The 24,763-nt window shown below is 39.4% G+C and overlaps 1 protein-coding gene across 1 annotated transcript in view; it reads right to left on the reverse strand.

Annotated features, from left to right (window-relative positions):
* Positions 1–22,282, reverse strand: part of UBN2 (ubinuclein 2) — a 46,758-nt gene extending 24,476 nt beyond the window's left edge. Inside the window, exons 1-6 of the mRNA XM_005527697.3 lie at positions 21,704–22,282; positions 17,513–17,605; positions 12,023–12,124; positions 3,191–3,328; positions 1,900–2,012; positions 377–875 (exon numbers count right to left, since the gene is read on the reverse strand). Coding sequence (XP_005527754.2) covers positions 377–875; positions 1,900–2,012; positions 3,191–3,328; positions 12,023–12,124; positions 17,513–17,605; positions 21,704–22,123 — 1,365 coding nt within the window. The 5' untranslated portion in view covers positions 22,124–22,282. The remainder of the gene's footprint in view (positions 1–376; positions 876–1,899; positions 2,013–3,190; positions 3,329–12,022; positions 12,125–17,512; positions 17,606–21,703) is intronic.
* Positions 22,283–24,763: the final 2,481 nt, after the last annotated feature.

Below are 24,763 nucleotides of genomic sequence, written 5' to 3' on the forward strand. Positions count from 1 at the left end.
TTTCAGGTTATCTCCTCCAAAGTAAGAAAACATTCATTCCATTTTATCAAATAATAATTCACGTTAAAGGAACACCAGTATTTCCATTATGGAGAAAAACCCATAAATAAATGAACATTACAAGATATTGTACACAGAAGATTTAGAAAACCCTGTTTCCAGTGTGCAACAAACACTGCTTGAATAATCGACCTGCATCATCTCTGCCTGTTTTCACCTGATTATGAACACGGCCATGTGTTTAACATGTGTAAGCATCAATTCTTCATTTCTAAAGTTTCAGTCAGCAATCCAAGGATGACACTCAAGGTCCTAATTGTTCTTCCTTGTTCTCTCATTCTTGAATGCAATCCCCTACCAGTGAATTCATACTTACTGTTCGAAGGTCTCCAATGCGCTTTTCAAGTAGCGTAGGCAGACCTTCTGGGAGGGCAGGCACCTGCTTGGGTGTCATGACCTGAGAGGTGTAGGTTGCCTGAGTGACATTTCCATTTTCTCCTGACAGCTCAGAGACCGGGCTGCCATCAGAAGTGCCATCAAGCAACTTATCAAAGTCAATGTCTCCCAGCATCTCCAGGGCACTTTCAGTTTCTTGCAGGAGCTCAGGTTCATTTGTGCTACCAAAAATGGAGAGGACAGGATCATTGATCCTAAGATTCAAGTCAGAGATATCATTTCCTGCACTGAGAGAGGAGGAAGGAATTTTACTAGGGGTAGAGGTTGCAACAGTCACTGGAGGTTTTGGACTAGGTTCCTTCTTCCTCATGGCTTCCTTCTCCTTTTGAAATTTACGGATCATGGCAGCCAGAGAGAGTGAGTCTTTATACAGTTTCTTTTTCTTCTTCTCAGACTTGTGTGAATTTAAGGCCATTACTCTGTAGAGGAAAGAAATCTTTAAATAGCATATGACTTTTGAGGCCTCAGTAACCTTTAACAACAAAACTGAAAGTTTAGTACAATTAAAAAATTATCAGGGGGAAGAAGCAAGTTCTCCCTGCTTCCATCTTCAGACCATTTTACCAATTACTATAAACCTTAGGTACTCACACGATGACAGGTTCTCCCACTGATTTGTTACATTTTATACACATTAAGGCAAACATTATTGTATTTTAACTGCTCAATTTAATTATGGACTAGTTGGCACAAGTATTAAAACTCAGGGCAGATTTATGATACTTAAAAACTTGCCTCTCAAGACTGCTGAATGGTGGCAGGTTGACTGTACAGCATATACGTTAAAAAAATTCTTTTCATTGCTAAGAATTTTTAAATGGAGGCTCAAAATCTATATTCTACTTAAACTGAGAATTTTCCACCAATTTGTCACCATGATGAAAAATGAGGTCAATAAATTTTCAATATTCAGTGTGAATATTTACAATAAGACAGCTTCCATCCACTCAACAGAAGTTTTCTAGAAGCCAATTAAAAAACCCCACCACCTTAATACTTCTGTGCTAGCATCAGAATTCAGGAAAGCACGAAGTCAGTAAGAAGTACATAGAAGACTAATTAAACTGTATTTGCAGCTTTACAGAGGAGAAACAAAGAGACAGGAGGAAAATTATTTTTCATTAGAAGATGTAATTCCTAGAGCTAGCTTAGATGTTTGGGCAGGACAATGACGCTTTACGCAATTTATAAGACTCAAAAATTTACTTCTATGATTTCTTTCCTTATTATTCCTTGATCAGAATTTCAGGGGCCAAAAAAAAAAATTAGCCCACAGGACTGAGTCATACAAAAACCCCAAAATTCTGAAACAAAATCTGTAAGCTATTAATTACAGTTGAAAAGTACAATATTCAAAAGTGCTGTAATCTTGCTATGGCACAAGATCGTGAAGCCAAACCTCAAATATAATTCAAGGGTTCCAATAAAGAAAAAGAAACCTACCCCAACTGCTTAGGAACTTTCATTTTCCGGGGCTTCTTCTCCTTTTCTGTCCCTTCATCTTTTCGCTTGCGTTTCTTCATTCCACGATCTTCACTTTCTTTTAACTTTGCTATCTAGAAAAGAGATCAAATAAAGGACAATGATTCTTCCACCCTAAAGGACTTTGACAGAAAGAAGCATTCAATTTTCTTTACCCTTTCCAATTCAGAGCCAGGAAAAACACTTCCATGTGTGTCAAGACAAATGGTAGGATGGATTCCTAGTAGCAATTGCAGTTACTGACAAGTGTTAATCATTAATCATTTTCAAACAGTTATGAAATTTGGAGTTTTCAGTAAGATAAGTACTCTAAGGTACATACAAGACTGCTGCCCAGCCAGTATGGCCAACCGCTACCTTGGAAGATGCCATTTCCCCACCTTCCTCAACTACCACAGTTTCACTGCTGACTATGAAGCTGCACAGTATGGAACATCTTTGCTGGTCAATACAGACCACATGCCTCCCCCTCCCTTGTCGATCCTTAGATTACCTGAGGGTGCTGAGCAGGGAAAAAGAAAGCCTTCAGACTGTGCAAGCATTAGCCAGCAACAGGCAAAATTCTGGTGCAGTTATCAACACCGCTTTAGTCACAAATTAAAAGCACAGCATCATAGAAGCTGCTAGAAAAAGTTAACTGTATCCCAGTCAGAGCCAATACGAGAACCTTAAAATTTAAGTTATAGAGCAGGAAAGGACACCAGGAAGCACTAAGTTCTCAGAACCAGCATACAATTTGTAAATGTCACATTGCAATTATGTTTGTATTGGCTAACTTGTCAAAGTTTATAGAACATCATGCTGTTTGGAAAGATTCTATATATAATTTTAATATAGCTATTCTTATCAACTGAGTTAACTTTGTCAGGTGTTTTGGTTTAAGTACTATTCTCAATATTAGGAACAATTTCAAATCATGCAAACTTCGTGCAAAATCATTAAGAGCAGTGTTGATGAATTTAAAATCTCATCTATAATAAAATTCTTACAAAATTACAGAATAATCTGTCAGTTCAAGATGGGTGGACACAACTTGTTAAACTGTCTAAAGACATGCTTAGTCTTACAAGACCGGACAGCCTGTGGACATCCTGAGTTAGTTACTGAATGCTAGTACGTGAGCCACAAAACATAAAACGCAGTAAAACAGTACCATGCATCATTCTGCTTTTGTACTCTTCATTTGAGCCATTCTAAGCATATCAAATATTTCCAATGTCCACCTAGCTTCTACTTCTGTATAATCACTCACTTTAGGCGGCCTATGTTTTTTGTCTTCTGCAAAGTCTTCATCTTCTGATTCAGATGCCTGGCGAAATTGCAGTGTACCAGTGTTGATATAAAACCCTCCATATTTGGTTGTCAGGGATGCAGGAACCAATTCATCATACTGGGCAGGAAAAGTAAGATGAACTTATCAGTATTTCTTAATAAACTAAACATGTAGTTCATTTACCAGCCCTTATACATAAAAATATATATTCCAATTCACAGCACAGCTTGCTATAATAGAAACAGGATAGCAATGCTATAGAAAATTTACTGGCTGAAGCAGAGAACGTTAATATTACAGAGTATCCTTTCAACTATCAAAACAATGACTTTTCTGTACAAAAAGGCATGATTACAGCAATAAAAGTATTACTTTCTGAAGGTAACTCACCACAGTGCCCTGCTCAAAATCTTACTTCTTTTAAAAAGTCCTCTGAAATTTTCTTCTGTTAAAAACGCTATCTCAGACATGACAAACTTAACCACAGTATGTTACCTGACTTCCAATTTTAGGTGCTTAATGCAACATTGCATGTTAAATATTACAATGCCAGGACTTTTTTCATTTGAAGGCTAACATTCTCCCTCTGTTCAAACAATTTTGAAATCACAAAATGTTTCAAGCTCTATCAATAATTTATTTTGAAAATTACTTAGTATTTATGAAGAAATTTCCAAGTTTATAATTATAAAGTTTAATCTCAAAAATATTGAAATCCAAAGACATATAGAAAAGATGGTCAATAATCAGTATAGTGGATGACAATATTTATTCTATTATTACATGCAAATAACAACCTCCATGCCATGTAAAATATACTGAAGATAAAATTGTTTAACAACTGAAAAGTCTAGGCTACCAAACACTTTTAGGTAGGAGGAAGAGTTATCCAGAAAAGTAAAACCATAAATATGTATTTCAACAAGGAGGCTGGAAAAAGTGCCTGAACTGGAAGCCTACTGAGAGATTCAATCTGAATAAGTAGTTAGAAACTTCCCTGACTCATCACCTTTTATCTTTCTGGAACAGAAAGCTTAACATGCAGTACTGAAAGACAAAATAGGAAAGGAAAAGTGGTGACAGCATTTATCAAGTGTCCTAAGATGATATGAAAAGCTAGCACAAGAAAGTGCGAGAATCTATTAATTGAACAAAACAAAAGTGAAGTGACTTAATAGTGGACTTCATTCATCTTAAAAGACCAGGAGGACCATGCAAAGTAAACTTGAGAGTGGAGGTTGTATAAGAATTTCAAAGAAAACTCATGCCTTTTTCCACAGCTCTCAGAACCAGCTTCATTAGGTGCAAGGAAAATGAAAGTAGAGAAAATAAATTATCCACGGTGCTTAACAATAGAGCAGACATTTCCCATTTGAGCTGACAGGGTGTGAACTGAATTAGCAAGGCTGGGGCAGTAAAGGATCAAAACTGGAGAATACAGAGTAGTTGCCAAGTCAGAAGGAAAACGCACACAGTCAAAGCTGAGACCATTAGCACAAAAAGCAAAAGCCAACAGAGTAAAGAGATGCGGAGCAGTACAGGAAGGCCTAGGTAACACACAAGTGAGGATTAAAGGCAGTCCACAAATGAGGAATCATGAATCCCATGAATCACAGCAAATTATCTTGCTGTGTGGCACAGATCCACTGGAACAAGACAACAAGGAAGGCAGAATTAATTCAACATACAGAGTGACTGTATTCCATAATAGTCAACAGGCAAATAAGATCAGCAAGATGTGGATGTATAACTAAGCAGTTGAGGTTTCAACAGTTTCTGTTGAGGACTATGAACTTAGACTTTAAAAGACTTTTCTGACATTCAGTTCTTCTCAACCCTTGAATAAGACTACTTTAGCAAAATCTGGTTCTACCCTGAGCCTACTGAACAAGGTATAACTTTTAACTCAATGTTGTGTTTTAGACATAGGGGCCTGCAGACTACAGTGTAGTTAGTACAACCCCCTTTGAGCTAAGGTTACTATTTTCTAGTGCCAGAACAGAAAATGAGTATGTTTGTATAAGGTATTAGCAACAGAGATTAAGCTTCATTTTGAAGTGCTTCCAGAACTCTCAGTTAAAGGGAACATGGCTCTGGCAAATTCTAAATCTTCTTATGAATTGTTTTCAAGACCTTTGCTTTAAACTAGCTTTTTTTTGTGCATGAAATCACACACTTTATCTTATGAACAAAAATAAGTTTAAAGCCCTTTACAGTGTTCTGCTCTTCCTTACACATTTCAAGGACAAGAATCAAAAAATCTCAGACCTACAAAGAGACAGGACTTGACTGACCCCTGTGAACACAGGTTTGTCCTACAACTGATTATGGAATCATTCTGCAGATAACAAAAGACTGTCTGACCATCTAAAAGCAGGTTCATATGTAAGTTATTTTAAACTATTGTCCTTGAGCTACATTACATTACTTGGCTTTTAGTGCCATAAATCTAATTAAATGTTTTGGTATGAAAGGTAATTCAGTTTTTTTAAAAAATAAGTTAACTGGTCTCAACTTCATCACTATACCAAGAACAATGAATTTTTATGGATTATACCAATTTAGTTTAGAAATCCAGATCCGTAACAGTATCTTATATTGTCTACTCTTGCGTCCAGGTACTTTGACTACAATCCTCAGACATTTTACTGTGATCCTTTTCCTCATTAACCTCCCTTTCATACAACAACCTACAAAAGTACATATGTGAAAAAGTTTTTAAACATTTCTGTACTAAGTCTTGGAATTGAGATTTGACGCAAACATGTCCAAATGTTTTAAAAAATGTAGATTATTCGTTGTGAAACAACTAATACTTAGCTAAAAGACAAGCAGGGATATTTTTTATACTTTGTTTAGTTTATTTTTGAGGTAGCTCTAACCAGCTTGGGATGGAGGGAACTGTTTAGTTTTGATCATCAGTAGCCCACTGAATAAAGGCCAAGCTATTGAAATTATGTCAAATACAGTTCCTTCAGTGAAACAGACTAAATATCCACACAGTTCCCTACACACTTCAGGATTCTTCAAACATATAGAATTGACTGATCTCTATGCTTCTTCAAGATGCAAAGAACTGAAATGCACTCTTTGGCTTTGTCATCCTCTAAGGCTCAGTTTTCAAACAAAAACATGTAACTACCACCTTTCCAAAACTACAGTATAACAGAACCTACAAGGAAATCTTGAACAAGGTTTAGGGGAAACAATGCATTGCTTCACTAACCCAAGGAGACATCAAAAAGCAAGCACAAAGAGCTTTCCTGTGAAACAAAGGCTTCTCTTCCAAAATGTGCAGGGAAATTGGTGGGTTTGTTTGTTTTTCTTTTAACCCTAGGGAAAAGGACAGCCGGAATAGCTCAACAGAAAAAAGCATAAGAGATTATAAAATATATAATACTTGGCCCAGGGTAATCTCATAGGAGAATCCTAGTTTAGTAGTCAGGTATCATAATCCGTCAGACTACCAGAGCACCTTGAGAGAAGTACTAGTAGACATGTATTCTCCTGTTTTGTTCCCATCTCAACCGACACCTTTTACACCTTTCCACCAGCCAACAGAGTTAGGTTATTAGCTTAAGCGACACTCACAGCAAACAGATTACATTCTTATCACCTTGAAAACATTTCAGCTGAAGTTATAAAATGTATGACCAGTCATGTGACCACTTTTACCTGTGGTAATTGAACAACTCAATTCTTTTAGAGCTTGAGCTCTGACCTGACCCACAATGGAAATCTAGTTCAGTATTAAATAATTATGTAATGTATTACTTAATCTCTCCAGGTTTAATGTTACAGAACTACTAGAAGATTCTGCAGAAAAAAAGTTACACTTTCCTTTTCCCCTCATTTAACATGAAGAGCAGACTTTCCTTATATGACACTTAAGACAAATGCTCTTATCAAAGATGTGATATTTTGGCATGTTATAAACCTCCCTTTGTATTACATTAGTAATGATATTGTTTGTGCATTTTTTGGGAAACACTTAAGTTCACTGTACTGCTTAAACAAATTCAGCTACTCAAAGAATAGCTAATCCTAGACAATGATCTACCCCTCTAGTAGCTCAGATTACTTTGAAAAGTAATTTTGTGCTCATCAAAAAATTAAATCTAGCAAAATACAGGATGTTGCTGCAACCATTATTTCCTTCTCCTGCAAATTTGAAGAGTGGTACTACACAGACCAGATATAAGTCTCAGGTATTTTCAAGAACCTATGCAGGTGCTGAATTTTCAGTTTATTCAGTTTATTCTTATTCTTTCCTAAAGAAGGGTATGCCTTTTTGCAGAAGGAGCTCAAAAACATTACTACTGCTTTAACAAACATCAGATGTGTTCTGCAAATTTAACTACCTTTATTCCTCTAGCCATTTTGGTTCTTGCATCTGCTTAGTTCTTGCATCCGTATTTGTTTGATACCCCACTTTATAGCTTGATATATTTTGGAGTGAGGAGGACAAAAAGCAAAGAATCTCTGAATTGAAACTCGGCCTTGTACTCACTCAAAATGCATAGGACATGTCAGGGGCCAGCCAGCAGGCATCCCCTGAAGACATGCAGGAAGCAAACCCAACGCGTTATTAAAGGTGGCACAGTGCACTCAGCTAAATGAGCACTATTCCCCAAACACACAACTTCCAAGCCTGGGCAAAGTGAAAATGAACAAGGAAGACAGTACTAATATAAAAACACAACAATCCAGAGCCAATGAAACAGTTGGCAAGTGAACCTCTTAAAAATAGAAACTTTAATGCACCCTCATGTATTCAGTGTGGATGAAGTTTGCTACTGAGGTCTACAAAAGCAGCCTTTTCCAGATGAAAAACGCCACAGTGCTCAATTTCTCTCAAAATACCATGGAAGTAGGTTTAATAATGGATCCTGTGGAGTCTTTTTCTGTAAATGCCTCTAACCTTTGCAGGTTGATAGTTTGGTTGTTTCGTTAGGGTTTTTTTAAGAGACAGGGATCTTTCTAAAACAACACTACTCCTTTCCATAGTTAGCATAAAACAAACTCCTTGGAGTAGGAAGAATGAGAGAACAGTATCAAGTTGGTCTGAAACTACATCTGGCCTAGACCCTCACAAAAATGGTAAGAATTTCCATCAATACACTGAGCTGCCACTCCCTGAAGAGATACTATTCTTTCTGGGAAAAAGTTTCTCAGATATTCAAGAGTCTTGTCCAAAATAACCCTACTGACAACCCATCAGCTTCAGGTTTTAGGGGCAAGCCAGTGTAGGAAAGAAGAGGATATTACATCTATCATACCTTTTGATGTCTGGAGACTACAAGATGACAACAAATTTATTCTCAAAACATGTGAAAACCATGTATCATGACACAGAATTTCTGCAGAGACCAAGCCCTTAAATTATGAAAAGTATTCTAGGGAACCCAGATAGAAAAAGAGTAACGCTCTTAACAATACGTCCAGAGTTACTAAAACCAACCTTTGAAAGGTTTTCTGTAAAGATGACCTGAGCTCTTTTGAGGCAACATATAGCTAAAGAAAAGTAATTTCTTCCTTTTCAGTGAAGTATGTGTTTTGGAGAAACTTTCCACCTATGAGAAACCATTGATAACACTGGTTTTCTCTAGTGAGCAGCACAGGACTTTTTACATCAGTGTTTAGAAGGCTACTTTGGAACAATGAATATAACAGACTAAGTCAAATATTTACACAGGGACCTGGGGGTCTGAAAAACTGAACTGCCTGCTTCCCCCTACTCTTGGCATTCACATCTAGCTTCAATTCCTGCCAGTATGGCTACCTGGTATCACTGCTTCAAAAGACACTGCTTACAGACTTACAGGCCAACAGTTCTTTTTCTACATTCATTGACTTGGAATGGGGGAAGTCTTTGGTTTGGATATCCAAGCCTCGTTGCCTTTAAGTAAGAGAAAATGGCATACATTTTCATTAACACCATGTATTATTTTAAATTCCCTCTTCTGTATTGCATAGCAGGAAGCTCAGAGAGCACTGGTTCCCTTGCAGTCTTTACCTATATAAAGCTTACATTGCCAGGAAGGTATTCAACCAACCAAATAATCAGAGGTCATCACAAGATCAAGTAATCAGCCTGATCTGGCTGGACATGCATGTGCATGCAGGAAAAATAGAGTGGGTGAAAAATTCTACAGGAATTCCACTCCACAAAGAATGTAGTTCTGGGCAGCTTACACTACAGCAAAGCCTATTCTCAACATCAAAGCAGTGGAAACACTGAGGAGGAGCAGCTTTCTTTGCAGGTTATGGACATTTTGTATAGGTCCATTAAGATAAGCAAAGATAAGGACTTGCCATCAGGCTAACCCCTATAGAGCAGTTAGAAACAATAGTAAACTGGTTTTGATTTACTTTTTTTACTGGAATTATCACAAATCCACTGACTGCAGTCAAAATGCTCAGCCCAAGAATAGCTGCTCACAAAGATTTCCTGCTTGCCTGCAAATGCGTTTACCTCAAACTGTTTTTAAAAGCTATGGAATAAATCCGTTTCAGTGCCAGAGAGCTCAGTATTTCTTTCACAACTGTGACAAGAAAAAGGACTAAAATTCTGAGGAAGCTTTCAATTTCTATTTTTTTCTTCTGGGATAGAGACAAGATAATCCTGGAGCAATTGAAGAGGCACTCATATTCACTTTTCAAGTATTTGTGTTCAGGATATTATAGTTTTTTCAGTGTAAGACAGTGTGTCTTCTAAGAAGTCCAGGGCTTGGCTCTGATACATCTCAGGGTACACAGCAATTTCATAGCTGGCCACACAGAAGATGAACAAGCTAGACATGTAGATTTTCCTTCTGAACACTTCTCTTGTATTCAAGACAGAATGATGGATTTAGAGGTTTTGCTGAACTTCAACTACTACATTACAGGACCCTTAAGCTCTGCAACAGCAACATGGACTGCAGCTGGCACACTATATTTTTTTCTTCTTTTCTATTAAAAAATGGGGATAAAAGCAAAACAAAGATGGCCTCTTGCTAGTCTGTATTTGTACTGAAGACAAGTCATAGTAATTTGTTGAGGAGAGCAACCTCTAGAGACTAAACCATTTCTCCCCAACAGCTTCCACAGTTAGCACATGATGCAACCATTTGGTCCTCCAACAACTGCCTTTTGTACATTTTGCAAGGACTCTGTCAAGAGACATAAGTAAATGCTCCTTCAAATCTACCGGATCTGCTGCTGGTAGCACCAGTGGTGGCAGGAGGCACAGTATGCTATGTAGTAGTGCACCAGACTCATAATTTGACAGACACCTGTGCTATGAGTATTGCCAGTGTCCCAAATCTCCTATCAGATCTGTGATGGGTCACAGTAAATCCAGGAAAACCTAGCTAGAACTTGGGTTGGGTATCATAGCATTTTAAAAGTGAAGATGATGAACTTAAGCAATAGTGAGAAACAGGATAAACCTATAGGCTCAAGTGGTTTCTCAGCAGAAATGAAGCATGGAGAGACCAGAATCTGACCTTTGGAAAAGACATGCGAAGGCTTAGACCCCAATATTGTTCCAGCAGCACAACCAGAAATTGTGGGATAATGAACAGTTTAATATTGGCAGGTTCAAGTTTCTAGACAAAGAAAAATGACAAACTAATATAAATTACAATAAGCACCTTACAACAAACTCTCTCTTTGCACAACTTCAGACCTACTTCAAAAAACACTGATGCACACAGAGAAACTCAGCCTGCTATGCACTGTGGTTAACTGCTCAACTTCTTCTGCAGAAGCAAGTTATCAGCTCTGCAGACGCTTTCTGTGCACCTCACACAAGCCATAGGATCACTCATTGGAACATCTACATGCTAGAAACTTCATAGCTCCGTTTACTCTCTTTACTCTCAAATTTTAGAATTTAAATGAAAGCTTCACATAATGTATGCTAAGCAATGCACTTACGTGCTTTTCTTACTCTTTTCTCTCAACTCCTTTTCATAATATTTCCTCTCCCACTCATCATTTTAGCCCCTCCCTTCTCATAGCAGATCACTGCTGCTTTATCGAGTGTCACTCAGCACTGGAGGAAACTGAAGGCAAGAGACAGCTCATTTTTTTTTTTTTTTAACTTGACTAAACTGTACACATACTTCTTTCTGACATTTAATAAGGAAAAACTATAGAAGGTTTCCAAACTTCTAAATCATCCACTCTTTTTTCCAAGCTTTCTTCTCATTTTCATGATTTCGTGTATCACCTCTAAGATACCTTCAAATGCCCTCTTATAAACTTTCTGATATCCTTGATACTGCCTGCACCAAACTAAAATATTTTTCTTTTACCTTAAGATGTGTTTTCACTTCTGAAAAATATTCAAAGTAAGCAGTAATATCCTGCTGTTTAACCTGTTTTGTCTCAAATTTTTCAGACATATTCAATGTTTAGAATAACCATCCTATTTTTACTGTTTTTTAAGAGAATAGCTTCCTGATCTAATGAAGGAAATACAATGCCAGTGACCCATTAATAATCCAGAGAGCTACTACAAGAAACTCAACTGAGCCAGTGTCCTTTCGGTCAACAGTAAATGAAGTGCACAAATAAAAATATTTTAATTTCTGAAGCTGGAAATTACTTGATTTAGGAATGGCTTTCTTAATTCTTTGGTGCATTTTTATATCTTGAATAAGACTACAAATACAATAATGCATTGGTCTCCCAAAGTAGTACGCCCTTTGCATTCACATCAGTTACAGACAAGTACAAAGTATTTTCCCTTACCTTTCTTCTGTGTTGAAAAGATAAAGCACTGTCTCATGATTTCTTGCTGCTGTGCTGAGGCTTACTTACCGCTTCAGAATTATCAATGAAAGGGTCCGTCTCGTCGTAGCCATAACCTATATCAATTAGATCCTGCAGGCGATCTTTCCGATGTTTATGGGGCTTTCCACCCTGAAGACAAAGCAAGTGTTACATCACTTAGGAAACATGGAAGCAACATACTAAAGCCTACAAAGCATAAGGCATTGGAGGAATAGTCATTCAAGGAATTAGCAGTTTTGCTTTCTTGAATGCTTCCTTGAAGATGGTCTATACGACTAATGACAACTTCCACACACGGATGCATTCTGGCAAACATGCCTCACCAGAATCATCCCTGAAAAGCAGTTACTAGCTACCTTTGTCTGCAAGACCAAGAGCTTCCTTCATCTCTATTTAGAGATTCTTCCCTGTCCTACGGTTTTAACGTATAGTGACTGGACTGCCAATGCTGGAAGGGCTGGGATAATTTAGAAACAGTCACTTTTTTCAGTATTCTACAGAATCATTACAAGTGAAAATAATGATAGCCTAGTTTTCCCTGCACAAACACTTTTTTCCTAAAGTGTTTCCCTACACAAAATGGATTAATTCTCTATAGCACATAAAAAGTTGAGTTTTAAAACATAAAATGATACTTGAGTATTAAAGCCAGAAGGCCTAGTTTTCTAGCTCACGTATATTATCAAAATCATCGATAAGTCTTAAAAGATAAAATTCTCAAAAAAACACTGCCCTCATTAAAATGGTAACTTCCATGAATTCAAGACTTGCTCCTGAAACTTCTCTGCCTGCACCCTACAGCTGTGAGCATCTAGCTGTGACATCCAAATACCAGGGTCCACTTGTTACTATGAGAATGCAGACACTGTTCAAAGGTGGTTTCACCCTTGCTCTTCTATGTGAGATGTAAGCATCTCAACACCTCCATTTTAACAATATATTGAGAAAATGCAAATTTGTAACCAAGTAAAGCACGTGCTCTTGCAAGCAAACAGGAATCTCTCAAATACACTTAAATTAACAAATGCAATAGGTGCTAGGAGAAAAACTTCAAAAGTCCGTTCTGCTTTTAATTCACATATCCAAGCTACATCCCAAGCTAAGTACTCCTATTGGTCCTATCATCTCCACCAATCACTCATCTGGAAAAACATCTGAATGACTGCACATTTCCAAAACACGCAGTACTTTCTTTAAAAAAAAAAGTTTGCATGAGATGGATGAGAGAAGAAAAAGTAAGTTAGAAAAAGGCAGCACTTAAGAATTCTAATTAAACTCCAGTGAAAAAGCTTATATAATTCATGCTTCTGACTTGCGTGCCAGCAGGTTAAGAATGCTTCATAAACCATACTTCACCTGTACGGATCTTACTAATGTGTAATGCAATCCATCTCTGTACTACATATATCTTGCAAGTAACCATCAACATCCTTGTTTTCGAGTCTAAAATATTTTTGCAGCAGTGATTATCCTATGATTTTATGATTTCAGTATAATACAAGGGCAATAAAAAAAATTTAAAATTTCCAATACATTCTGACTGCCTGACAGTCAGAAAAACAGATATGTAACAAAGGTAGTTAAGAAAAAAATAGTCCTATAATAGCTGAATGAACAGCAGTCTTAAAATAGTACCTGTATTCAGACATACAAAAATATATGAACCACTCCAAGTATAATTAAGAGATTTTCTTTCATGTTCAGGCCTGGCTCTAACCATTTATGTTTAAGGAACTGTGTTGAGATTTCACGTGATCAAGATGTTAAGGATGCAAGACTGCAGCAGAAGAATGAAGGGATTATCTGTGTCACTGTCCACCACGTAGCATTTCAGGGAAGTTTTACCACTGCAGCTTTCCTCCAACCTTTTTGTCCCATAACACTAGTCAAAATACTACAGCAAATTAAGGTGTCTAGTTCCTGAAGCTGAAAATACCACTCATGCAAGTATTCAAAAAAGCCAAAGATGACTTTAATATATTAACTGTCATGTAATCTTACATTTAAGCAACCTTTGCCCAACAGGAATAGAAGGTCAGTGGCAAATACAATGCCAATACCTGAAGAAGCTTGAAGAGCAGACTCTATAAACCAGTAAACATGGTCTTTATGGTGGATAAATTAATAAAAGCTATAAACAAAAGAACCAGCAGGCACAAGAATATACAGAGCAGGAAGAAATGTTGGTAGAATAAAATATTTCAAATGCTTTAAAAATGGTGTAAACATCTTTAAAGGCAAGAAACTGTCATGAGATAAGGAAGGTCTGCTTAAAATGATGCCTGATCTACAGCTAGGAGAGAAAAGGTAAGAACAGGTATCTCATTTTAGCAAAGAGTGATCAGAAAAATTATTATGGAATATGCATTCATTCACCTTTGGAAGCAACAGAGCAGGTCAAGAGTTGGAGAAGGACAGGGGTCTAAGATGACAATCTACTGAGGCAAGTTGAAAGAAAAAACAACTGAAGAATAACTGAAAGACCTTACAGTTGCTCTGAATTTAGTATGATAAATCGGCAGTTGAATTCAGCATCAATAAAGCAAGGTAAACCACACAGAGTACAACCTAAGCAAAAAAACATACACCATGCTCCAAATTTATATGCTGCTCAGGAACCATTTGAGCTGTTACACACAGCTCAGACATTTGCTTAATCAAGAATGGTCAAAAAAATGTGAGTTGAGACTTATTAAAAAAACCCCAAAAAACAGAGAACAAAACCAGAAGTTGTTATAACACTGACAAATCAGGGCATCATACCATTAATATACTTACATTTAAAATAAGAAATTAGAACAAAAAAAGAGAACAGTAAGCCAACAAGGATGTTTAAAGGTAAAAAACAGCACTTGCATGCAATAACAATGTTAAAGACACTACAGCTGGGGAACACAAGGGCTGGATTTAGATGATAACATCAAAATCACATGCAATGTGCAGAACTGGAAGTGTATGTCTCTATTTCTTACAGTACAGAAACTATGGAGCACTACATTAATTCATCAGGCTTAAACACATTGTGTTTTTATATGACAATCATCATGATACTCCAGTGCTGTAGAACACAGAAATCCAGTAATGACCTGGTAGATTTCTGGCAGAAAGCTATAAAAAGATTAAGCATGTAACCTTTGGGTTTGAGAGAAATTAAGACAACACAGACTGCCAGACAGGCACAGTGAAGTAATATCAATGAACACTTAGTCTATTTATACTTTCAAGTATAAATTCCACTAGTGTCAGAGACTATGGTACCATCCATTAGATGGACCTTCATTTCTTATGTAAGAAAAATTCTTACATATGTACACTATTCAGTATCGTGTTCACAACAGTGTTTGATTTTATCTAGAGAATAATAGCAATCAAAATGACAAATGGAATCCTTCAGAGCAGATTTTTTTATGCTGATGTTTAGTATGTGCAGCAAATACAGGAGAGTTCTGAATAATCAAGTAAACAAATGGTACGTTATGCGTTTTACAAAAGTACGCTTCTTCACAGGCTCTTAGCATCTGCAAAATATATCAAAGGGTGTACTGATTTGGTTATGAGTACAGGAATTTGTCTGAAAAGAAGTAAAAAGTCTTCAAGGCAGATTGTTCTTCATGCATCAAATTTTCCAGAAGTACTGCCACACGTTATGATTAAAAACAACGTTTGAATCCACTTTGAACAGGTATCTTAGATAAATCATACTTAATTAAAGAAGGATATAGTACTTCCCGCAAACCTGAAAAAAACCCCTTTATTTTTTTCTGATACAACCACTGATCACATTCACAGCAAAGCACTGCTAAGGTGTGTTACAATGTAACTCCAGCTAAGAAGAGTATCCTGCAGTATCCTGGTCACTCACTTGATGAGAGTGGCTATCTGCTACATGGGATCCCTGCTCCAATTGAAGCTAGGCAGTGAATATCTCACCGCAAGAGGCAGAAGATGGCTGAATGCTGTCAGAACATGAACAATTGTACCGGGTCAGCATTCAGAGATGCGATTCCTCTGAGCATGGATGGCAAGTAGAGACTGATGGTTCTCATACAGGAAGAGAAAGGACAGGGAGTTTCTAACACAAGGAATCTTAGTCCCTCACCACCCTTAATGCTTAGTGGCTCTAAGCTAGTAAGTAGTTCTTCAGATAGAAGATACTCCCTTTCATGGGGCTGGAAGGGACAAAAGGCAAGTCAGAGAATGAAAGGGGAGGAATTAGAAGTGCAAGTAGTAATGAAGATGCAAGTGTACCACAAATTTTTATTACCTACTGTTTTCTAATAGTTAAAAGCATCTATTTGCCCCTTTCTGTGACTACTGAACACTGAACTCTGGCTTTCTTAAGTCTACTAACATGTTTTGTCCATAAATGTACATGTTCAGCTTTGATGGATGCATAAACATACATGTAAAATTAGACTGCTTCCACTACCACTCCCTCCTACATATATTGCTTTACATACTTACATTGATTTTCATCTCCTGTAGTTAAGCAACTTTTTTCAGACATTAGAAAATCCTTAATAGTGGAAATGAGTTTTTTAGGAAAGTATGACTGAAACATTTTTCTCTCACATTCAAAAATTATTTATCATTCAAATTAAAAGCAAATAGCATTTTGGAACAGCCTTCTCAATTCATCTTGGATTCTCTCAGTCTCTCCAAAAAATGAGAATGATTCTTCTCAGTTTAAGAGTTGATTTTGTTATGTATCACAGCTAACATGCCTTGAAACAGTAATTACTTCTACAGAATTTATAGACTGGGCACTTAGAAAAATCTGCCTTTGCCAGAAAAAAACCCCAAATAAGTCATACAAAAAAGATTTTAATATGTATATTAATAGCAAAAGATACAAATGACTGCTCTTGTTTCCCTTCTTTATTATTGAGGTGTTCTATTAGTAATCCAGAATATCAACATGCCTCAGCATGATGATGAGCTCTGATTGCCAGCTCAGACTTAATCACCCAACCCTACCCATATGAATTCTTAAAGACCTGTTTGGGTGTGGTTTTCGTCAACATTTTCTGATTTCTACCTTCATTTACTAGTGAAAGGCTCTTTATGTTCCTAGCTAGTGTTATTCAAGTCACACTACACTTTAAGGAGCCAGTAGAGTATCATCAGGCAGCTGGCAGCTACAAGACATTCATTGAGTAATGATTTACTACTTAATAAATAACTTCCTATGGAAACCTTTCAAACTAGTCAGGAATTCATCAAGATTCATCAGTGAATATTGACCTGCATCTATTACCAAGTTGTATTTATATAGGAAGCTTTCCCAAGAATAGCTTCAGAAGCTGTAACATCTACAGACAAATCTATTTAGCAGACTTGTCTGATAAGCTTGTGGCAGCTTCAAGCTACTTAAGTGAAATACAGTGAGACAGTCATCACTGAAATGTACAGAAGTCATTTGACGCTACATTAGCAACCTTTTTCAGCAAAAGAAATCCCAACAGTATCTTATCACTATTAAATATTTGTATTTTTTAATGAAGTGCAGTAACTCACGTATTTTGCCTCAAACTTCTTGGCAAGCATTTCTACTTCATGTCGCTCACGTTGTTCGTCATTAAATGGATCCTCTAAATGAACTGACTTCTTCTGAAAAATGCAAAAGTTACACATTCATTCCATAAGAAAGAGAATGCATCTCAAAATCTATTAAATGTCAAAAAACAATACTCTGATGACTAAGTAGTTAGAATTCATATTTAATATCTAAAAATTACTTTGATCATTGAATTATCATCCACCTACTTTTCTTCTGATGATAAACCCAGAAGAATTAAGATAAATACTCAGATTTGTATTTTCCCAAGCATTCCACTACAACATTAACTAAAAGTGTAAGCATAAGAGAGAATTATGACCATTTGAGGTTAGAAAAAACTCTCTAACCACAATTCCTTTTCACCTCTGTTTCCACTGGTTCCTCTAATAGGTGTTATGATCCTTCTAGATAGAACAGACAGGATGTATGTGGTATGCTAACCAGGAGGCAAGCAGCCAGAAGACTAAAAATCTCAGTAAATTATAACCATAATTAATGTCTTTTATCTAAAGAAAAAAAATTATAGTGCAGGAGTTAATTTCAGTAATCATAACTATGTTAGCTACAAAAGAGATTTAATATTCCAGCTATGCATACAAGGAGTGAGTAGTCCCTTACTTTTTTGGTGTTTTTTAGAAAAGATATTTTCACTGAGACAAAGTCAATGAACAGGATATACATAGTGTTTTTGGTTTTTTTTTCAATAAGCGATGGCAGGAAAACAGGGCTGCCCTCCTTCAAACCAGAGCTCACATAAATACAGGAATTGCCAGGTGGGGAAGGTACTAGGATGCTAAAATACAGTGGAATTCCACTTTGCAGAACTTTATGGATGGCAGCTAATTTTACTGCACATGGACTACTCACCAATGAATAAATGAAGATTTATTAAGAACAAAAAAAACTAAGTTCAGAAAAGCAAGATCCTTCCTCCATAGTATGAGAAGCCAGTATATTGACCAAATGGTGACCAAACCAGCTCATTAGCATCAAGACCAATGTAATGAGGAAGGTAAACTAAGCAAAACTGCAAACACCACATAATTATAATACATTTTCCAGACTAAGTATTTAGAGAAAAAGTTAATAGGGGCTATAGTTATTCCTAAAACATAAATTAAAGCCACTTACTTATTTCCTGCAGGAAAAATTAAATATAAAATAACTGCTCAATTCATGAAACACCATTTTCTCTGCTTTTAACTGGGAAAAGGTATTCCTCATCTTCTGCTAGGCATATGTGGCTTTTATCTAACTCTGAAAGGAGACAAGGTTGAGCCTAAAGATCAAGTAAAACTTAGTACTTAAGTGTTAACTTGCTTCTTTCCACCAAACACCCAAAGCTGCAGCTGACTATCAATTTGATTAGTTAAGCACTACTGAAAACTCAAATTCAAGCAAATTTTAGTTTTGACTGTTTCTAAGGGATGGATGGCTCCTGAACTAAGACGTTACTACTTCAGCACCTTTAGAGCCTGTTTGACAAAAGACAACTTGAGCTTCTGGCTCATCCACTTCAATTTGGGTTTGATGCACCAAGCCTCACTTACCCCAAAAGAAATGGGAGCACACTTTCACTTCCGCCAGCATTTAAGAGGCAAATAAGCTCTTCAACCACACGAACTTATTACTCACATTCAAAACTTTACATCATTCCTGCCAAAAGATGAACTCTACAAACAACCCAACCAAAGGATGTTCTCTTTATGAAGGCAAAAAAGGACAAGCACAAGTTTTTAAAATATACATTTCCACTAGCTTCTGATTCAGCATAGGAATGTAAATTTGGAATTAAAAAAAGACACAAGTTGCACTGCCAAATCAGTTTTGGGATTCTTTATCATTTCAATATTATGCACCTATTATTATCATGGCCTGTTAAAGCCATATTTAAAGATATGCCTGTGAACCAGTCCTTGCCTTCCTTTGGAGAGCTTTCCTTGGTTGCTACAGTTCCAAGAATACTACAAGACAAAAAAACAAACTCCTGATTTTTTAATGTTAAATTTTAATGGCAAGTGTTATAAAAAAGTTGAGCAACTTCTTCTAAGGGAGGAGTCAATAATATCTTCTAGAAAACCAAATCAACCTTCACCATCCAAAAAACTTGCACAGTAAAAATAAAGGATCTGTACTGTTAAATTTAAGTTGAAACATTACTAAAACAAATTCTGAAAACAAAAACTCCACTTAAAACCACAACAATAACTGCCAGTTAGTTACTACCTACTTCGAAAAAGCAAATCCCAAGATTTTAAATCTTCCCTAATAGCTAGCTTCCCTAGTAGCTTTCCCAGGTTCTACCATATAACAAGAAATTAAACTGACAATCCAAGTATACATCCAGTTTTAAACATGAGTAAAAGTCCAGAACCACTTTTAAAAGATCCTAATTTATGACACTGTTTTACATAGTAAATCAGCTGACTGTTCCACAAACCAGTAACAGAAGAGCCATTATGATCCATTCATTTTAATTTGGACTCTTTGGAGCTGAAAAATATACAAAGTTTCTTATAAAGCATTACTATCACTGTCTCTACTTTAAAAGCAGCTCCTGACCCCAGTTATACCAAAATACCCTAAATCAATGCTCTCCCACCTCCAGAAGACATGGTATTTGCTTCAGAACTACATCAGGAAGAGCCCTTTTACCCTGAATATGTGATTAAGATATTGGCAACCTTCAGAATAAAAGGCAGTTATGGAACTGGGAACTGCCAAAGGGAAAAGTCAGCCTTCAAGTACTGAACCACTTCTAAACTCTAACACAATTTTCACCTTCACAGAACTGCTCAGAAAGATTGCACTTCAGAGAGCAGCATGATTATGCTACACTAATTCTGAGGAGTCATAACTGGCACTGTTTGCCCACAACAGCTGTAGGACAGGATGAACAGAAGGCACCTTTTAACTTGCATGACAAGATCTGAGGAATTAAAATCAGTCACTGATTTTTCTGACTTCCACATTTGAACACAATCCAGTGTGTACATCCCTCCTACAGCAGAAAAAGTGAGCAGCCCGCTAAGTATAGTTACAGCACTGCCATTGCCTAGAAACACTTTGGTTCATAAAAAAAGTTTCAACCATATTCAAGACTGTGCTGGATGTAAAAACCCTATGGCAGTCTCAGTACTGGCATTTGATACTTGTTTTTATCACCAGATCAACCAGAATCTTCTTCGTAGTAGTTACTTACTTGCCCTCTGCCTTTTCCAGTAAGAAACAAGGTTTCTCTGAAACTGTGTACTGGATTAAAGAGAAGCAAAAACTATTTAAATCAAAACAACTAGGTATCCACAACTAAGAATGAACAGTTCAAGTACAACCAGCTTAAGGACATGTGTCTCTCCTTCCTAATTGGAACAGTGGGCACTGCTGATTGGCTAATACTGCTCGTTTCCTAAAGTTGTCTGCAGGAGCTTTGTGCTTAAAAAACAAAGTAGTTCAAAGTAGTACTTTTTGTTTGGGAGGAACAAGCAAGGGAAGAACAATTTGGTCGTTTTTCCTTGAATCAAGTTCTCAACACTTACAGGTGTGGTTACCGGTCCAACATTAACTCTCATTTATCCCTATCCCCTCCAAGATTACAACTCCTCTCCAAATCTGCTACTGATCACTTCTCTGCTTCTCGAGACTTACAGCAGAGCCGGGTCTTATTTACCTGCACACAACCTAGGGACAACCCGGGAAACAGACCGGCGTGGTCAGAATTTCGTCCAGCTGCCGGTAAAGAGCTCCCAAGGAGGAAGGATGCAACACCTCTCCCGGCAGGGAACGGGAGCGGCAGGGAGGTGAGCCGGGGTAAGCGGGACACGAGACAGTGGCGACCATCCGCCTCAGCCGGCAGCAAAGGCCAGGAGCCCTTGGCCAGCTCAGGGACAAGTGGGAAGCTCCCCTTCCCCCCACGGGCACAGGCGCAGCCTCAGCACCAGGAGGAGGCCGCAGCGACGGCGAGGCTGTCGGACTTCCCTCCAGGACGCCGCCCCTCCCGCCGTACCGGGACCACCCCCGAGCAGCAAGGGGCAACCGATAACACTATCGGCAAGGCCGGGGCCAACGGCAGCCGAGAGGTGGAGGAGGAAGCGCGGGGAGGCCCGTGCCGGCGGGAGGGGAGGGATAAAGGGGAAAGGGAGGTCCCGTACCCGCGAGTCCCCGCACAGCAGCAGCTCCGGGTAGCTGAACTCCACGCAGCCCTCCTCGGTGGGGTCCTTCAGCACCACCTCCAGGCGGACCGTCTGGCGGAGCGGGAGCGCCTCCCGCGGCGGCGGCGGCTCCTGCCGCCCGCTCTGGCGCGGTGGTGGCGGCAGCGGCGGCGGCTCGGGCCGGGGGGGCTCCCGCTGCGGCGGCTGCTCGGGCCGGCCGGGGCCTCGGAGCGGCTCCGGGCGGGCAGCGCTGTCGCTGGGAAGCTCGTGCGGCGGCGGCTCCTGCGGTGGCGCCTCACGGCCCGCCGGAGGTGGCTCCGGGTCGCGGCCCGCCGGCTCTCGCTCCAACGCCGGACTCTCGCCCTCGCGGCGCCGCACGGGTGACAGGCTAATGAACGGCACCCGGCGCGGCTCCGCCATCCTCCGCCGTCCCCCCCCCCCGCGCCCGCCGTCCGCCGGCCCCCGCCTCACACGTTCGGTGACACCGCTCTCCGCGCTCCCTCCCACCGGCCCCGGCTCCTCCCTCTCCCGCCTCCCCGCTCCGCCGCCCGGTCGGAGCTACCCCTACGTTCTCCTCGCCGCCCCCGCCATCTTGGCGCCCCCCCACATAAATAGAGCAGCCCCGCAGCCCGCGCAGGCGCAGCTGGGCCCGCGTCGCTGCTGTTATTGCTCAGCTTCCCCCGGACGTCAGCGCGGCCGCCACCGCCCACGCGCCGCCGCCGCCGGGCCCGCCCCCGGTTGCCCGGGCGATGCGCACGCCGGGCCCACCGCCGCCTGCAGCCGTGGGGGCTGCGCAGTGCTCGTCCTCCCGGGGCAGCGCGGGGAGGCTGCGGGGGCCGCGGGCCTGCGAGGGGAAGGTCCGCTGAGGTCTCTAGAAGACGGCGGCTGCGGGTCAGTCATCAGAGAAAAGCCACGCGTGAGGGGAGAGAGGCCGTTCCCAGCGTCAGCGGCGCGGACGCACCGCGTCTCGGGAACAGCAGAAGACGTCGGGGTTTGACAAAATCGTGCCGTATGGCGGGGTTGATCGCAGCTTGCTGTTACAAAAGAGCAGCCGCTGCCCGGGGTGCCTATCTGCCCTCGGCGGCAGGGAGCTTGTTCAGCGGCCATGCCTGGTCTGTAGGGCAGCAGCTCTGGCTGTGGGGAGCAGTTGTGGCTTGTTGGGAAAGAGCTGTTCGAGAGAGAGAGGGGACAACGCAAGGAAGGCAGGGTTTGAGCAGCAGCGAGACTTCCCTCTTGAGCAGGAGCTGCCTGCAAATACTGCAAGTGTTTCAGTCTGTCACCACCTACTTTGACAGACTGATGGCTGGTATTTCCAGATGGAGGTATGCCACCAAGGCAATGTGAAGTTTCAGGAAGCTTATGAACATCATGAGCATTATATCCTCTAGCTTCATTGGAGCAGAGAAAAAGACATTACCATTTTTGGGACTTTTTTAGTGTCTGAAATACTAGGTAGGAGTGGGTCTATTCTCTTTTTAAAAAATGTACTCGTGCAAAGCAAGCTATTTACATATGTCTGTTATTTTGCATAATGCTAACAGACTATTCTGTGCATGACATTACTCCATTTTTGAAACTACATCACTGTGCTTGATGTTTTCCTGTCATTGCATAGGAAGTCTTTTGACTTTCTAAATTTCATCTAGACTCCAGAGAAGATCCATGACACCAGAATGTTATTGAAAGTTGTAACATCACTAACAGGGAATGGAGGGCATTCCAGAATACTGCTTGCCACCACAAGTCGCTGGAATGACTGACCCGGTCTGAGAAATGTAATCTTTCCTTTTGAAGCTTGACACTTTGTTGAGCTTTATAGTCTAAGGGACTTGTTTTATCTTAAAGCCTTGCATGTTGTGGTGAGGCTAGCAAGCTTAGTAGAGGCAGATGTATTCCTCAAATATGTTTTGACTTTCAGCATCATAATCAAATAATTTGGTAGTTGCACTTGTTCTCTCTTGAGAATTTCATACGGCTTTCAGCTGATGCACAAAATAGGAAATGTATTTCTGGATTCAAACTGAGTGAGCATCCCTAAGCTCCAGACCTGTGGATCCTGCCAGGAAGATTCTGATTCTCATCAAAGTTTCTGTGTCATCTATGCCATTAAATCCCGTGATGGTAGAAAAGGGCCTTTCCTCAGAAAAAGAGCAGTTTATTGCACATCAAACAGAAATCTTATGTGGAAGTCACAGGCTCTTCTGCAGCTCTGCTGAACCTTGTTTTCAAGTACCAGATGGGAGACTAAACCTTGAAATAAATAGAAGAAGAATGCAACAGGTAGTTTTTTCCCACATAATACCTGGATACATCCATGGAAAGTGATGAAGATAAACTGTGTATTTTAAGTATCTTATGTAAAACTCCATTCTGTCTTTCAGTCTCTTACCTAAGATATAGGGGACTCTATTCAGAAGTAATCAGTGTAGGGTACGTACTCCACAAGAAAATTAGTTTTATGAGTGTCTCAATCCAGTACTTCATATTGTCTTGTAGTGTACATACACCTGGAATCACATCTTGGTCAGATTTTTAGCATGCTTTTTAAGTAGAAGAAAACACAAGCTGGAAAAGGAGCAGTCATCATTTAACCCATGGCAGGGTTACAGAGAAAACCAGAAGTAGTTCTTGGAAATAATTTCAGGTGGCCATTTGTTCTGAGATTCCAGACCTTTATATTAGAAGCAGCCTTTCACATCTAAGGTTACTATGAAATAGTAATTCATATGCCCCCTCTTCCTTTCTCCAAGGAGTTTAATTAGACAAATAAACCCTCACACTTCTATATTATCTAACCTCTAAGCATCTTGGCATGCACATCATGTTTTTATAAGGCTTAGTACTTGTTTATGCAACTAGACAAACAGTAGTTTTGGATCTCTGCGTTTAAAGTGAAGTCACCAAAAAGAGTTTGCTCTGGATCTGAACTAATTCAGAAAGAAACTTGGCAGCAGATCCAAGCATCGTAGTTACTGGAATATGTTACTGTTATATTTGTTCTAAGATACGAGAACCATTTGGAAAAGAAAACAACCAAATTCACTTGATTGTAAGCTCTCA

This window comes from Pseudopodoces humilis, chromosome 5 (assembly GCF_049639895.1).
Source record: "Pseudopodoces humilis isolate 2021_Gansu_Grassland_sample_001 chromosome 5, ASM4963989v1, whole genome shotgun sequence".
NCBI lineage: Eukaryota > Metazoa > Chordata > Aves > Passeriformes > Paridae > Pseudopodoces > Pseudopodoces humilis.